This window comes from Chlorocebus sabaeus, chromosome 14 (genome assembly GCF_047675955.1).
Source record: "Chlorocebus sabaeus isolate Y175 chromosome 14, mChlSab1.0.hap1, whole genome shotgun sequence".
Lineage (NCBI taxonomy): Eukaryota > Metazoa > Chordata > Mammalia > Primates > Cercopithecidae > Chlorocebus > Chlorocebus sabaeus.
This window is the reverse complement of record NC_132917.1, coordinates 970296-986632: the sequence shown is the minus strand read 5'-3', so window position 1 is coordinate 986632 and position 16337 is coordinate 970296. Positions and strand designations below refer to the sequence as shown.

At 45.2% G+C, this 16337-nt stretch overlaps 1 protein-coding gene across 4 annotated transcripts in view; it reads right to left on the bottom strand.

Annotated features, from left to right (window-relative positions):
- Window positions 1-13839, bottom strand: part of SNTG2 (syntrophin gamma 2) — a 378883-nt gene extending 365044 nt beyond the window's left edge. For 3 of the 4 annotated variants that reach the window (XM_038006474.2, XM_038006475.2, XM_073022727.1), the window contains exons 1-2: window positions 13618-13839; window positions 13092-13265 (exon numbers count right to left, since the gene is read on the bottom strand). In XM_038006474.2, the coding sequence (XP_037862402.2) occupies window positions 13092-13265; window positions 13618-13689 (246 nt within the window). In that variant the 5' untranslated portion in view covers window positions 13690-13839. The remainder of the gene's footprint in view (window positions 1-13091; window positions 13266-13617) is intronic. The other variant, XM_038006476.2, reaches the window with a different exon arrangement.
- Between the last annotated feature and the right edge of the window lie 2498 nt (window positions 13840-16337).

Sequence of the window (16337 nt, the reverse complement as noted above, 5' to 3'; positions counted from 1 at the left end):
GAATGTTTTCCCTTTAAAATAGGAAATAAGGCAAGGTGTCCATTCTTCCGATTTCTACTAAATAGCATATTTGTGGTTTTATCCATTACAATATGTCAACAGAAAAAAAGAAAAAGAGTACAAGTTGCTAAAAGAGAAGTATGAGAAACACACACACAGTCTATACTCCCGTCCCTGTTATGCCTGAATAGGGTGCACATTTTCTCATATATATTTTTGACTAGTGACAATTCTTTCTGTTTTAAGGTAAATTTATATTCTTTATCCGTTTTCCTTTTGGACTTTTTAAGTTTCTCATTTCAGAAGCTTTTTAACATTAAAAATATAGCCATTCAACTATTATTTGTTTTGGAAATAATTTTCTATTTCATTGTTTTGCATTCATTTTACAACCTATCTACATTTTGTTTTGTCCTACATGATTTTGAAAAAATTCCTTATAGTCAGAATTATTGTTCTCTTATGAATTATGCATTATAAAAGCCTTTACAAATCTCAAAAATCTTACAGATAAAGATGAAAGGAACATATTCCTTAAAGAATTCTCACCATCAGAGTTCAAATGAACACAATGAGAAATTATCCAAAACACAATAAGCAATTTCCCCCAAGGTTAAAAAAGACAAAAGTAACAAATTGCAGAATGAGGCAAAGATTGCAGATATTTAAATTTTTAAGTAAAAAAAAAATGTAAAATAAGTACTCTTAATAAATATAAATACCCAGAAGAAGTTATTGTAAGTGTAACAACAAACATTTTTAAAATATCAAAACTAGTTTTGATGACACTGAAGTAACTGAAGACCCCACACAGAATGTGGCACAGAGAAGGGAGGTGGGACAAGGTGGGTTCTGGTCCAGGCCCCACAAATGTGGCACAGAGAAGGGAGGTGGGACAAAGTGGTTCTGGTCCAGGCCCCACAAGAGCAGATGCCAGGGCAGGACTCGCTGAGCAGCAGGTTCCACGAGGAATCCTGGGCATGCATGGGCGCGAGAGAAACAGCAAGGCCATGGTAGGGAGGGGTCCGACACTCACAGGACGGAAGAAGCAGGGACTAAGTGGGAGCAGCCGCGAGGAGCTGGGCCCAGCTCTGTAGCCAATTTTTACTGGGCAGCTAGTATGTGCCAGGCACTATTTCAGCCCATCAAAAACTGTGGAAAAGAAAAAATCAAGGCTCAAATTTTAGTGAAGTTAAAAACTGGCATATTAAATATATTTCTAATGTTAAAGGTGTAAATATTAGCAGTGGGTCCCAAGGCATACCGTATTTCAATAATAACATTATTATTTCGTGTACATGTATACCAAATATAGATGGTAACCCTGGTCACCTCATTTACTACGTAAAGGTGTGCAAAGCATGAAAACGGACTTGCTCACCTTCCTAATACTTTTCCCAGAAGAACTAATGTTTAGAGAATTGTATATCATATAAAGAGTTAACTTTTTTGAGCATGCTGCCTTTCTTATCTGTTTGAAGCACATTTTTCTATTTAATGCAATTTTGAATTTTTTGGGTCATTCCATTTCAATTTTTACATAGCATATTTTCATTTTCAAAAGTGCTTATTTTGTGATGCTGCTGGAAAAATAGGTTTTAAATTCATTATGTTAATGTTAATGTTAATCATTTTCAAATAATGAAGTATTTTTTTTTTAAAAAGTTCAAACCATAGTCTGATGATTAATGAAGGATAAATTAAGAAAAACTGCAGTTAGTTTTTGAATAGTATCACACAAAGCAGGCACTCAAACCAGCTTTAGAATACAGGAGCAGCATGAGAAATAATGTTACCACGCCAAAAACCATCCATATTCACCTTTTTTGGTTTGAACTATTTGCAGTACCTCCAAATCCCCCATTAGTGGAAGGATCTGTGAACGTGGGATTAGCACAATATTTTGTCTTGCTGAATGGGCACACGCATTCTCTGATTGAAGGGATGACACTTATCTTTTGTTTTAATGAACTGTTTGTTTTGTTTCATTTTTTCTATTTATGTGCCTCTCCTCAGTCAAATTAGAAGCCAGGACACAGCTCATCACATCTCCTTTGCAAAGGTATTTGTAATTTTCTTTATTTGGCTTCATTACTTAACATCACGAGGTTGAATAAAGCATATTTGATTTATTATTTTTTCTATTTAATTCAAAGATACAGTGAAAACTCAGCATAACCTACTTATTCAAAGACAGACATAATCAAGAAATATGTTGATTCTATTTGTACCATGGATAAATTTCTTACTTCATCTAATTATTTTTCTGCATTGCAGAGGCTAGTATGGTTTCAAACAACGCAGCTACTCCAGTAGCTGGATACAGCCAAGGACACAAATGAAGACGCTGAGAGTGATGTGGTTAAAGAGAAGACACAAGGCAGATCAGGGTCCAGAACCTTCACCACGAAACTCATGCTTTCTTGCATGGTAAGAAACTTGTCTTGGGGGCGGGCATGATGGCTCACGCCTAAAATCTCAGCCCTTTGGGAGGCCAAGGCAGGAGGGTCACTTAAGACCAGGAGTTCAAGATCAGCCTGGGCAACATAGTGAGACCCCATCTGTACAAAAAGTTAAAACGTTAGCCAGGGGTAGTGGCATGTGCCTGTGGTTCCAGCTACTCGGGAGGCTGGGCAGGGGCATTGCTTGAGCTGGGCTGTTTGGGGAGCTCAAGGCTGCAGTGAGCTACGATCATGCCACTGCACTCCAGCCAAAAAACTAAAACTAAAATAAGAAATGTATCTTAAGTTACCAGTATTTTCACATTTCACTGAAGAACCAAGGAATCTAGGTTGAATGGTACAACTCCATCCTTCTCAATGGAAATTGTAAAATGTGATTTTTCCATCTGCTCACCTGGGAAGAAGTACTGCTGTTCTAAAAAGTAAATTACCCTCAGCAGCTTCACATGGAAGCAGCTTCACATGGAAGTGTGTGTTTTCTATAAACCCAGCCTGGCTAAAAGCACTTCCTTTCTCTGAGCAAGCTCCGCTGCCATGATCGGTTCAGCACAGAGCCAAACAGGTCGTCACTCTCTTAGACCCACTCACTGGGAACGTACTCACATGTCAGAATAGGGGGGAAATGAACTCAAAATGACATGAGAGATCTCAGGAAATGAAACAACAGACACAACAGAAGCTTAAAAATTAAGAAAAAGAATAAAATGCTCAATTAAAAGACATTGCAGAAAACCCAGTAATTGAGAAATTCAACTGGCTAATCCTACCATTCTGAGAAAGAAAATGAAAATGTAACATTTCCTGGGCACACAGTGGTGTGTTAACTCCCAGCACGGTACCAACGCAGACACTACGTGATAGAAAAGTTCACAGATGTCGTTCATCTCCACAGGTGCAGTGGCTCAAGCCTGTAATCCTAGCACTTCGGGAGCCTGGCCAACATGGTGAAACCCCAGCTCTACTAAAAATACAAAAAAAAAAAAAAAAAGCCGGAAATCACTTGCGCCCCAGAGGCAGAGGTTGCAGCGAGCCAATATCATGCCACTGCACTCCAGCCTGGGCCACAGAGCAAGACACCACCTCAAAAATAAAAAATAAAATAAAATCTAATAGTACTTTCAAACCAACAGCCTCCCAGGGGTGACAGTTTAACATATAAAACAAAATAAAGTTGGCTTTATTTACCATGATCATTTCTCATTTACTAGAAACTCTGGCAATATCAGTGAGATAAAGTTTTATATCAACAGAAAATGGCGAAAAAATCCGAAATCACAAATTATTGTGATCAGCACTATCTACAGTAGCTGGCAGCATTCGAGGGAGCTGCCCGTCCAGGCGGGAAGTGACGGGAACAGACAAACCAGGGGCTGCCCTGGAGTGGCAGGGAGCAGGCGGGCAGGTGAGCGGTTCCAGGACCATGAGCAGGCAGTAGGAGCTGCCCTCTTCAGAACCAACAGCCGTGCCCGGGAACCCTCAGAGCTCTCCGTGCTCCCAGCTCCTCCATGAGGCCAGAGTCCTCTGTCTGCATCCAGCTGAACCCTGAGTTCCAGGGCTCACCTGGGAGACAACAGGAATCCAATCTCACCAATGAGAAAATAAGGCACACATGACCCTACCCTGAAAAGCCCCGTGCACTGAAGCATTCCCAAGAAAGGAAAGCAGGCAGCCTGAGCTCTCAGAACTGCGGGGCCCAGAAGCCCAGCATTCCCCGCTGTGGGATTCTACCAGGGGACAGGCCTAGCTATCAGCTGGGATTCCCAAGCAATGCTGTCACCCTAGTCACAGACGCCAGCGGAGCAAGGACGTGTGCTAGGACGGGTGCTGCTTTCCAGGAGCCAGCGGAGCAAGGATGGGTGCTGCTTTCCAGACAGAAGAGCAAAGGACCAAAGGACTGTGTCATTAACAGAGGCTCCTCCTGTGGGAACACCTGCTCAAAGCCTCTCCACTGATACAGAAGAACCTTAAGCAGGGGGTTGACAGTAATTCATGGATATTTCTTAGCAAATTATGAAAATTATCATTTTATAATGAGAATTCTAAAAAGCAGGATAGAAAATTCTATCTCGAGGATGAGTTTGATTTACAGAATAAACACCAGACAAAGCCAGAAGGAGATCTATGAGCTGCTAGTCAGGTATAGACCAGATCACAGGAACATTCCTTCCTTGTACTTTTCCATCTCATACGCACTTTCAGTACGGATACCATGCCACTATTCATACAAACATCAAAGGAATAAAGGAAATATATTTACTCCAAAGAAGGTGACAGATTTGAATCATATCCCTGAAGGGAACCTCCAGCTGCACAGCGGCACCCGAAACGTAAACTCCAACCCCGGGTCAGCAAGGTAGGGCCTGCAGGATGCAATTCTGTGACCCTGGCCTGCTCCGTTCACTTTCTCCATTCGGCCCGAGGCCAGTAAAGCAAAAGCCACCCTGAAACTTTGCACAGCCCACTGTGGTAACACCACAACCCAGGCAGCGCCCTGCACCAGGTGACCCTAGCGCAGCTGAACCCTGGACCTCCCTCCGACTCCAGGCCTGTGTGTGCGGACCCCTCCCCATCCCATTCTCCCTTCCTCCTGCCAACATGGAAATTACAAATCTAAAAGCATTCCAATTCCACCCTGATAAAAACAGAAGAATCTGTAGGTCACGATAAAATTGGATAAAGCTTTGGAAGAAAATAATTGCAACACATAACGCTCATAGCATTTTCATAGATCTGCGCTGCTCCTCTCCTCAATTCAATAAGGAAGAGTTACATAGGAGAATGTTTACATCCCAACACTTACAAAGCTCGTAATTCACATATGCAGCTGTTTCCTAGTGGGTTTGTATCTTGTTCTGATAGGAAAGCTTTCAGTTTACCTCCTTTTTTTCAGCTACTAGCTTTTCCTCTTTATTCGATTACTAAATTTACAATATTATTCAACATAGAAATTAATTTTTTAACTAAATCTTATATAAGGGTTATACATTACAAAGTATATTATGATTTGTTCTATTTAATTTTTGTTGCTACAAAGAACAAATGTTTTTTACATACAGAGAAAGAGTGGTCTTATCTGTGTGTGTCATTATCCTTTATTATCTTTTGTTATTAGCAGTTTCAGAGTTTGGTTCTAATTTCTTAACTCTTAGCCAAGCATCATTGTTTTAGATATCGTACTATTCCAAAATTTCGACTGTCATAAGGCATGTTTGATACTACAACTCTTAACATCAAAATATTAAAACATGTCAGAAATAGTACATTTTACTGCACTACATCTAGAAAGCTAAAATAGAAAATAATTTGGAAGTCCACATGATTTTTTTCATATCTCTCTGGATTTCAAATGAACCACTTTTTAAAAAAAGATATCATTTATTTAGATTATAATGTATTTTAGTTACAAATTCATGTTCTCAATACCTTTCAAATTCTTAACACCAATTTAGATAATGGTGACTTCAGAGGTTTTCTTTGTTTTCCTTTTTAAAGCAATTACAGTATAGGTAATTGACAAAACTTCTGCTAGTTCAGCTTCAATAAATTTAATGTCATATCTTTGCAGAGTTTTTGTTTACGAAAAATCCATCTTGAAGCACCAAATCTGGAGAATATCACATAGTATGCTGCACGATCTCAACATCGTTTTACTGCTGGGGGGGGGGGGCTGCAACAGCTGTTGCCATCTACTGGACTTATGAACCTGTTCCCATTTTGTACTACAACCTCAACTACAATAAAACAGTTGTATGTTCCTCCTGATTCTGATTTCCTAATTCCTGTTATCTTTTTGTCTCACAAGAAATGACCACTTAAAGGAAATGCATTTGGGGCCATTTCTCAGCCTTTGCACGTGGGATAGAGACGTCTCTCTCACAATCAGACCCTCAGGGGCTGCAGCCACCATGGGGACCACCCCTCACCTGCCTTCTCTACGGTCTTCTGTGTAAATGGGGAGCATCAGCAGTACCCCAGGGGTGTTAAAGGAATGAAGCCCTCCAAAGAGCTCTTAGTACCTAGCAGAGGTTAGCAATTAGGTAAGTACTTCTAGGGGTTCTGGGCTCAAATTCTCTATATTTCTAAGAAGATATTCCCTAAAAGCTGTATTATTTACCTAAAAAGACCGATTAGCTTCCCATGGCTGCTATGACAACATTTCCTCAAACTTAGTGGCTTAGAACAATGCACATTTATCTTCTCACAGTTCTGGAAGCCAGAAGTCCAGGATCAAATTCCTCCAGAGGTTCCAGGGAGCCTCCTTCCTGCCTCCTCTGGCTCTGGTGGCTGCAGGTGCCCCTGGCCTGTGAATGCTCTCTCCCATCTCAGTCTCAGTACCAGCCTCGCCTTCCGTGTGCCGGTCTCCAAACTCCACCTCCTCTCGCTTATAAGGACATGTGGACTTGTATTTAGGGGCCTCTCAAATAATGTAAAGATCCTTCACCTAAGATCCTCAACTTAAAGACACATGTTGCACGACCTCATCTATAGAAGAGGGAACCCACGTTTCAGCTGCCCTGTGCTGTTTCGTGGCTGCTTGTCTAGAATTTGCCTCTCAGGTAGTCAGGGCCCCACTGGCCTGGTCTGAGAGGTGTTCTACTCTATTTTTATCTTTAGCTTCCAGCTCAGTGTGTGGCAATTAATAGGTGCTCAATCATTCTTCTGTAAATTCTGCGTGTCTGTGTCTGCACGTACGTAAGGTGCATCATCATAAAGCACTTCTCCAAACGGCACTTAATCGTCGCCAAACCCCCATCTTTCAAAAGGAGGCCTGAGATGCAGAACTACTTCCCACCACCGTTCCCGCCCCTCGCTCCCCCTCAAGCACGGAGGTCGTAAAATCTCTAGTGTCTTCGAGGAGGTAATACAAAGGCTGGATTTTCTCTACCTTGCTACAGACCATGATCGTTTTAGGAATAAAACCAGACTTGGATTTCTTTCAAGACCATATGACCTGTGCTAACTATGACCAAGTCAGCACACGTTTCTAAAAACACTGCATCTACCTCATCGTGTCTAAAAACACAGCATCTAACTCATCGTGTTCTGGATGTCCCCAGGTTTAAGGTATAAGAAGTAATTTCATATTCCTCAGTACATAATGAAAACTTAATAATGTAAAGAGGCAAACTGATAGAGCCATTTGGTAAAATATAATTATCTGCAGAGAAATCATCAAGGATAATCTTGAGCAGGATACAGCTGAGAAACAGAATAAATTATATTTACCATTAAACTTACGCTGATGTGAAAAATTAAAATCAAAACATAGCTATTCTAAAAATATGAAAGCACAATTTTACTTAAATCCAAATAAACTGATCATAAATACAAAATAAATTCTCAGTTCAAAAACCAGAAACGGAACTTTCTCTCTTGTTCATAGAAACACATACATCTAATTCAGATATATAGTTATTGGCTCAACTGACTCATGGGTCAGCATCATGCAGCGGGGCAGAACCGAGTTCCCCGGGCTACGTCCTTCTGAAAGCGGCCCCTTCCACGGGCTCACAGCAGCATGGCACCCAGGTCCCACTCCCCTTCTAGACGCCCGACTGAGATGGGCCCATTCACAGCCACGGGTGGACCGGGGCCCTGGGGGAGCGGGTCCTCTACAGGAAGGGGCGTAGGTCGGGGGGCAGGTGCTGCGCCAGGTGACATGCAGCCTCCGGGAGAGGCAGCTGAGCAAAGGCCCTGGGCCAAGGCAGGCAGCGCTCCACACGCCCAACCGAGGTGTGCGAAGGCCCCAAGGGAGGAAGGATGCACCCGCGAGGCCTGTGGTTATGCTCCGGCCTGGGAAGGCCAGAACGCAACCCTGTTCTGGCCTGAGCTGCAGAGAGTAGTTTTGGAAAGGAGCACACAGAATGCCCAGCAGGGGCAGGGCAGGGGCAGGGTAGGGTCAGGGCAGTGGCGGGGCAGGGGTAGGTGCAGGGCAGGGGCAGGTGCAGGGCAGGGGCAGAGGCGGGGGGTGGTGGGTGCAGGGCAGAGGTAGGTGCAGGGCAGGGGCAGGGGCAGGGGGTGGTGCAGGGCAGGGGTAGGTGCAGGGCAGGGGCAGGGGGTGGTGCAGGGCAGGGGTAGGTGCAGGGCAGGGGCAGGGGCAGGGGGTGGTGGGTGCAGGGCATGGACAGGGTAGGAGGAGGTGCAGAGTGTTTGGCGCAGGTCAGGGGCAGGAGTGGGGGTGGGGGCAGGGCAGGGGTAGGTGCAGGGGCAGGGATAGGCATGGGGCAGGGGTAGGGGCAGGGGCTGGCATAGTCACAAGGGCAGGGGGTGGGGCCAGGGCAGATGCAGGGGCAGGTGCAGGGAAGGCTCTGAGGCAGGGCTGGGGACAGTGGCAGATGTGGGGCACCAGATTCTAAAAGGAGGGTAGCTGGGACCCCAGACTACCGGAGGCCTCCCCATTCGGAGTGAGAGGACTTGCTGCCAAATCCAGAATAAGTGATGATTTTGCTCAGAATAACTGGCAGCTGTATCCCACTTCACAAATGCACAAACGCAGATTATTTTCTAAACACCAGCTCAACCAACAGAAATGTTCTCCCATGGAATCTGAGTGTGTCCCCGTGGCTGTGTCCTTACCTATAATAATTTATTAACTACACAATAAAACATCTGCAACTATAAGCATTCTTTACAGAAGTGGAATGTAATTCTTGCACAGGATTTGTCATTTAAACTATTTTGATGAAGGTAGGAGTAATCACAGTGATTTCCTGGTCAGTCCATACCTAGAGGCCACTGCCACTGGCTGGATACAAGAAGAAAGTTTGCCTTCTGGAGCTGGGGTCCAAATAAAAACAAGAGGAAAAGCAAATTTATAAAAATGGAGGCTAAAAAGCACATGATATTGAGGACACTTCATTCTAATGTTCTATGTGATTGTTTTTATAATAACACAATTCGGTGCTGTCATCAAATGATGTTCACCCAAATGTCGAGTGAATGCTGGTGCCTCCCAAGTTGACACTCAGAATCTTGACAGTGGAGGGGCACCTTTTTCATTAACAGTAATGCAGGTTGTTGCAAAATAACAGGCCACGCAGTGATCTAGGTTTCAAGTCAAGAGAAGTGAATGATATGCAGTTTCTTTACAAAGGGTAACAGATAAAACAGATTTAAAACTCACCAGTTTAGGAGTTAGCAGCCTCTGAAGTTTATAATACTTTGTGCACTAAAAAAAAATATAACTTTACATTTTATAAATGTTTAGAACACTATCCCCTAAATAAGAAGCATATTCACTTTCTTAAATCCAAAGTCTTTGCTAAATTAAAATGTAGTTAGTTTATAATAATATTTATAAGATGTAAAAATGTAGACTCCTTAAAAAGCAAACTATTTTACCATGTAATGCTAATTGCAAAATCACATCCTTATATTCACAGCACTGTTAATAGTATTTATTAAAATGTGCAAGGGGGGAAAACAGGAAGGTTCAGGTTGATGGGGTGAAGAAGCAACATGGTCCCTGGAAGGCAGCCAGAAATGGGTGAGCTTTTGGGGGGCCTTCTTGTTTAGAAGGGCAGAGGATGAAGAGCCAGAGGCTGGGGTCAGTCCCCAGGTGAGGGATTATGTCCACATAGGGGAGCTTAGCATTTAATACAGAAATAGAAAAGATAACCTCGGCTTCCTGAGTTTTACATCGAACTTTAGTATGGACTGGGGAAAAGTGACATCTAGTGTTAGCTGAAAATAATCCAAAGTCAACTATTCAAAACTACAATCATGACAACATGCAGTAACCAGTTGGACAACAGTAACAAGTACACACCAGTTCAAGGTACATTTTCCATGAAATCCTGAGTGCATTTTTCCTCCAAAAGCATGTTTTTAACCTTCCTTGTGTCTCACTCAACAAAAATACCTCTAGATCTAATTAAAGAGCGAGTTTCTGAGGGATTTGGAATCAGATGCAGTGACCTTCAGAACCCAAGCACATATTCCACAGGTGAGAAGCCAGAGCCAGAGAGGATGGCAGTTCCCGAGGTGGGGGTTATCCGAGCTCCCTGGAACCCTGATCTCCCTCCTTCCTTCTCCATTTCCACAAGCACCTGCCTGTGCCTGCCCCTTGCCCAGCACTGCAGGAGCTGGGGTGTGCAGCAGAACCTGAGAGCAGCTCCTCTTTGGGGTCCCTTGTGCGCCTGTTGTCACATGCTACATGAGCTAACAGGAAAGCCAGAAAATCACACTGCTAAGTAAGTCTATGAATATACCCATTTAGTAAATAGAGGGCCGGCGGTGCAAACACATCCTCTCTCACTGAGAACTGCAATGCCAGCCCCTCCGCCAACTCGCTCAGAGCCTCATGGGGTATCTTGGGAAGGAGATCTAAATTAAAACTGAAGCTTAAATGCCTTGTCTACAGTCATCAGCCATAAAGATATCCAGAGACAAGAAGTTGCTGCTCTACATCCACCATTCAGAAAACAAGGCAATTTTAACATCCCATATTGGGGAGAGGGGGAGGCACACTTTTCTTAATTGAACCTCGTTCAAATATTTATTGGGGAACATGTCTCCACGTCTCCTGGTAAAATCAGGTAATTGCCTGCTTTATAATGCGTGAGTTTTGCTTATGATGTCACAGACATCAACAGAAATTCTACAATTGAAATTAAAGATGAGTCAGCAAGGATGAGAAACAGACCCAAAGCATAGAAGGAATGGGTAACCCTCTTAGGAGGTCAGAGGCTTCGTTCATCTCATGCAGCAGTTCCTATCTGTAAACAGATGACTAAGTGGTGCCCTTAGCAAATGCACTTTTAAAATGACCTAATGTGCTCTCCCCTTTCAGTGGGCAAGTTCATCGTATAAACGGGCACGTTCCTAGCTCATGCCAAGGATTCTTCCCGTGCCCCAGACAGAAGTAGTGCTGTCATTTAAAAGCAGCAAATATGCTGTAAACATCAACCAATAGTAGTCTTTGAAGCTACAAGCAAGACACACTTAGCACATTGTACTGAGGGTTGTCTGTCTGTGGGATTTTACCCTCAAAATCCAGGTATGGTCAGAGACAGAGCTCCATGAACTGACTTAACTTAGAAAAAGACATCGGGAACAGGCACGTGACAGGGGACACAAGACAGTTCTGCTACTGAACAGGAGACCTTCAAACGTGGCCAAATTCCATGATTCAGACAAGGAGTCATGATAAAGAATGTGCACAGTTTCGACTCCAGATAGAAAAAAAATATGACTAGAAAGGTAAGATTTAGAAAAGACTTTCATCTTTTTCCAGTTAAAAGCACCAAGTTCTCTTCACTGAAATGATGAAATAATTACACAAGTTGAATAATATTATGCAGTTATGGTAAGAAAATAATTCTGCACAGTTGTCTCTGCCATTAAGCAAGGATGACATTGTATGCTAAGAACACTGAAGACAAACCTGCCAACACCGATACTTAACAGATTCGTTTTAAATAAACAAGGATCTGAGCTAACATGACCATGTCTAATGTCTAAGGTAGGCTAAGGTGTCTAAGGTAGGCTCAGCACCTACCTAATTACTTATGACTGCAACGTTAGGAGTTGTGGTCTTAAAACGCTCCGTCTTATTGTAATAATTGGCTTCCAATGCTGAAAAAAAAGTTTCTTTCAACACAATTCAGATAGGCTGTTTCAAATAATCAAGGTCCTTATTACAAAGAAAGCACCAATCACATCTTGTAGCAAACAGGTGAGCAGAGGCCGCCCTTGACTGGAAAACATCAAATTCAGCTCCTTAATTAACACTGAGCACAAATGAGAACATTTACTAGAATACACGCAGTTGCTGTATTTGTTGTCGTTATTGCCAATAACTCATCAAGTGGGTCAATTATGAAGTATGATGAATCCACTTCAAAGCTTCTGCTATAATTACAAAGATTAAAAACAAGACTTGCTGCAAGAATGTCTCGAGAAAAACGCACAATTCCTAACCATGGGAGGGCATCATTTTAAAGCAGAAGGCAGTGACCAGACGGAAAGCTGTGATTCCAGAGCGCCTGCAGTTTTTACTGCAGTTTATTTCCAGGTAATCCCCGCATATTTTCTCGGGTTTGATTACCATGGGCAACAGTGGGATGGCTATTCATGTTACAAAGTACGTCAAGAAATAAACACCCACATTTTACATGAAATTTAATTTTCATATTTTGTAGTAAAAGCCCAGAAAGGTACGACTTGAATGAAGATGCATCTACATAATTTTTTTTTTAACATCACACAGTAGCTACAACCACTGTCCTAGTTTAGAATCGTTATTATGACAATAGGAATGTGTAGCAGCCCTCAGCCTGTGGCCTTCTGAACCGTCTCTCAGCTGTCCTATTCCTGGTGGCTCCTGGGACTGGGAGCCCCTGGGGAAGGAATCCTAAAGGAGTGGTTGTCAATGCATTTTCATGAACAGCCGCGCTCCCAGGCAGCTTCCTAGGGCTGGGGTGGCCACGTGCTCCCTTAAACTGTTTTCACAACTTGGGGCTGTGCTGTGGGTGGCAACTTGAAGGTTTCCAAGAACTTTTCGTTTTTCTTTGAACTAATATTTGTTTTCTGTCAATCAATAGTTTAGTTATTTAAATGTAAGAAGGTGGAGAGGGAGTTATTTAGGGTAAGAACTAGAATAGACTTCTAAAAAGAAAACCATATTACCCAGTTGGCGTCCCAGCGGCTCCCCGAATGGCCAAGAGCCCCCAGCACCTGCCGAGGCCGTGCCACGCACCTGGCCAGGCTCACTCCAGCCAGCTCAGACCGGGCCTGGGCGCCAGAAGGCTGCAGGGGGGACGCTCGGGTCCGCATCACCGCCTGGGCCCAAAGGAGCCGCTCCTGGGAAGGAAAGTGGGGCCGATCTCAAATTCCAAATTCTGGAAAGCGTTACCTCCCACGCAGTTTAGGGAAGCCCGTGCACCCCAAAACCAAGCCTTGCAAGACACTCGAAGAGCAAAGCCTGCAAGTTTCCAGTAAGACACTGCGCTGGAGGGAGCAGAGCGGCCAGGGGGCGGGTGCCCATTGCGTCTCGGGGCTCTGGCGTCCACCCTCCGACCAGCCGCCCGCGGAGACAGGGAAGGGGTCGCGGGGAACGAGGTGGGCGTGGAGGGAGGAGGGGCGGAGGGAGACGGGCGCGAAGGAGAAGGAAGCGCGGGCCGGGGGTGCAGGGGCGCTGAGGGGCCGCACTCACCCGCGCAGGCACCAGCAGGCAGCCCGGACGTCCGCGGGGGGCGGCCGGGGGCGGGGGTCCCTCGGTGCTCATCGCCACCCCTGCGGCTGAGTCCGCGCTCCGGGCCGGCCGAGCTCAACGCCAGGACCCCGCCCTGGAGCCAGGAGCCTGGCGTCCGCGCCCCTCTGCCGGCTCCGGCTCCAGCTCCAGCTCAGGCTACACCGGGGCGCGGAGCTGGGGAACCCGAGCTCCGCCCGCCGCCCGGGAGCGCCGCCCACGCAGACCCGCCCCGGGTGAAGGAGGGGCCGGGCGCGCACCCGCGGGGAGGGCGGCGAGCGCGGATCTGCCGGAGTCGGGAGAGGGGCGCTCCCACGGGGCGGGAAACCGGCGCGCGACTCCGGGGAAAGTGCCAGGATGGGGGGACAGGGGCGCCCCCGCGGGGGTGGAGGGGGCACCATCGCGGGGCCGGCGGGGCAGGGGCCGGCGCACGAGGCTGGAGGCGGGGAGCGCGCGCTTCTACCCGGGCTGGGTCGCCGAGGTCCGCGGCGGCGGCGGTGGGTGGGTGGATGGGAGGGGGGCACCTCCGCTCCCTTGGGGCGCAGACGGGCGAGCTGTGGACCGGCTTGACGACCCCTCCCCGCCGCGCCACCTCCCTGGCCAAAGGTTCTCAGCTTCTCATCAGGGACATTTCCAGTCCACAGCCTCGAGGCCCGTGGGTCCTCCCGGGCCCTCTGAAGCCCCCACACCTGTGCCCGCCGGGGGCATCCTCAGACCTTTCCCCACGGCGTCTCCCCAGCCCTTGGAGAAACAGCGCAGGGCCGGAGGATGCCCAGACCCGGAGAAAAGATACAGAAGCTCCAACTTCCCCCAACCCCGCTCCCCTCCTCCTCCTCCCACCCTCCCTTCCCGCCCCCAAAGCTCGGACCCCCCCATCCCGCCTCCGGTCCGCGGAGTCTCCCGGACCCCGCGAGGACCCGGCGCTCGGCGGTGCCTTCCTGGGGCGCATGGGGCGGGGGCTGGAGCGGGGAGACCGGGTGGGGAGGGGACCCCAGATCTCAGGCGCCCGCGGAGGCGGCGGTTCCCGCTGTTCATTCAGGTTTGTGCCAAAAGGAGCCTCACAGAAGCAGTATTGGGTTTGGTGGACTCAAACCGTCCTGTTTTAATGTAAATGAAAGTAAGTTTAGGATAGATTCCAGTGCGGCGGGGGAGTGGGGGGGCATACAAGGCTACCCACTTTTTTAAAAATGTGGATATTTTCCTCCCTTTCCAAATCCTCCGCCGGGGGGTCCTCCGGCCCAGGCACGAGCGCGCATCGCCGAGGCCGGGATGCCCATTTCCTTCCCGCTCCACGGCGAGGAAAAGCAACGAAATCGGAGGTCTTCAGAGGTTAACCCTATCTAGGAACAGAATGTGACGCATTGTAAACAAATAAATATTGAAAAATCGATGTTAAACACTTTACTTTTTCTGACTCCGACTTGCTTGACCGCTGAGCTGACCTGGGTTTCGAACACAGACGCCTTCCCCATTTCTCTGTTCTCTGTATTCCTGATGAGCCTGCACGGCAGTCGGTCAGCACTTCTTAGCACTCGGTTTACCAGAGGACCAGCTCTTGAATCGCAAAAATCAGGTCTTTCTATACCTGGCTCAGTGCCTCTTACAAAGTATGCTTCTTGGGTGAATTGGTAAGAAATATTGTACTACTTTTTATTTGTAGAAAAAACCTAGAATAAGAAAGGAAAAGCACAAGAGATTATTGTTTGCCTTCAAGTTGCATTTTTAAAAGAGCGTGCATATAATCTCTGAGAAATTAAATGTCTCCAAATACACAAAGATATTGTCTCATTAACTCGAAAAGGGACATTTATTCCAGGACCTGAAGAAGGAAAAACAGCATCTTGCATGCATGAATGTTGACTTTGAGAGACAAGTGTTTGTTAAAATTTTATCATTAATGAATAAACACATATATTTTTGTTTTCAGACCAAAGGTAATTGTTAATTCATTTATAAAATAATGTAGTTTTGGCTGACAATCCCTGGAATCCTTTCTATAATAAAATGTTGTGATTCCAGGACATCTTAGGTGCTCTGGGGCTACTTTTGAAAGGCTGATTAATGCAAGTTTTAACTGCATATCTGCTTTTATGCATCTGTGTTAGGACTGCACATAAGAGTTATTTTGCTTTATTTTAAATACTAGGGTTCTACTGCAATAACAATAACAATAAAAAGTAAAACCCTGACTATCCTGAAACTCGGCGAGGGAATGTCCCCCATGAGGTTACCAAAATTCAACTTTCTGGTTTTTGTGATGAGTATAGCTTTGATTCTGAGATGTGTCTAAAATGAGTTGCAGTTAGTGTCTATTAACTTTTAACTTCGAAATAATTCTGAATTTACAGAAACTTTGTAAATGTAGTACAAAAAACTACAGTAACCCCTCATCCTCAGGGGTATGTTCCAAGACCCCCAATGGCTACCTGTTACCGTGGATAGTACTGTGTGTATATATATGTGTATATATAATATGTATATACATAATATATGTATGTTATATATGTATATATTATATAGGTATATGTGTACATATGTGTATGCATATATGTGCTATATAGTATATATGTACATATTGTATGTTATATATTATATGCATATATTATATATAACATATACCATATTATATATTGTATTTATCATATATTGTATATATTATATACACATAATATATAATATATACT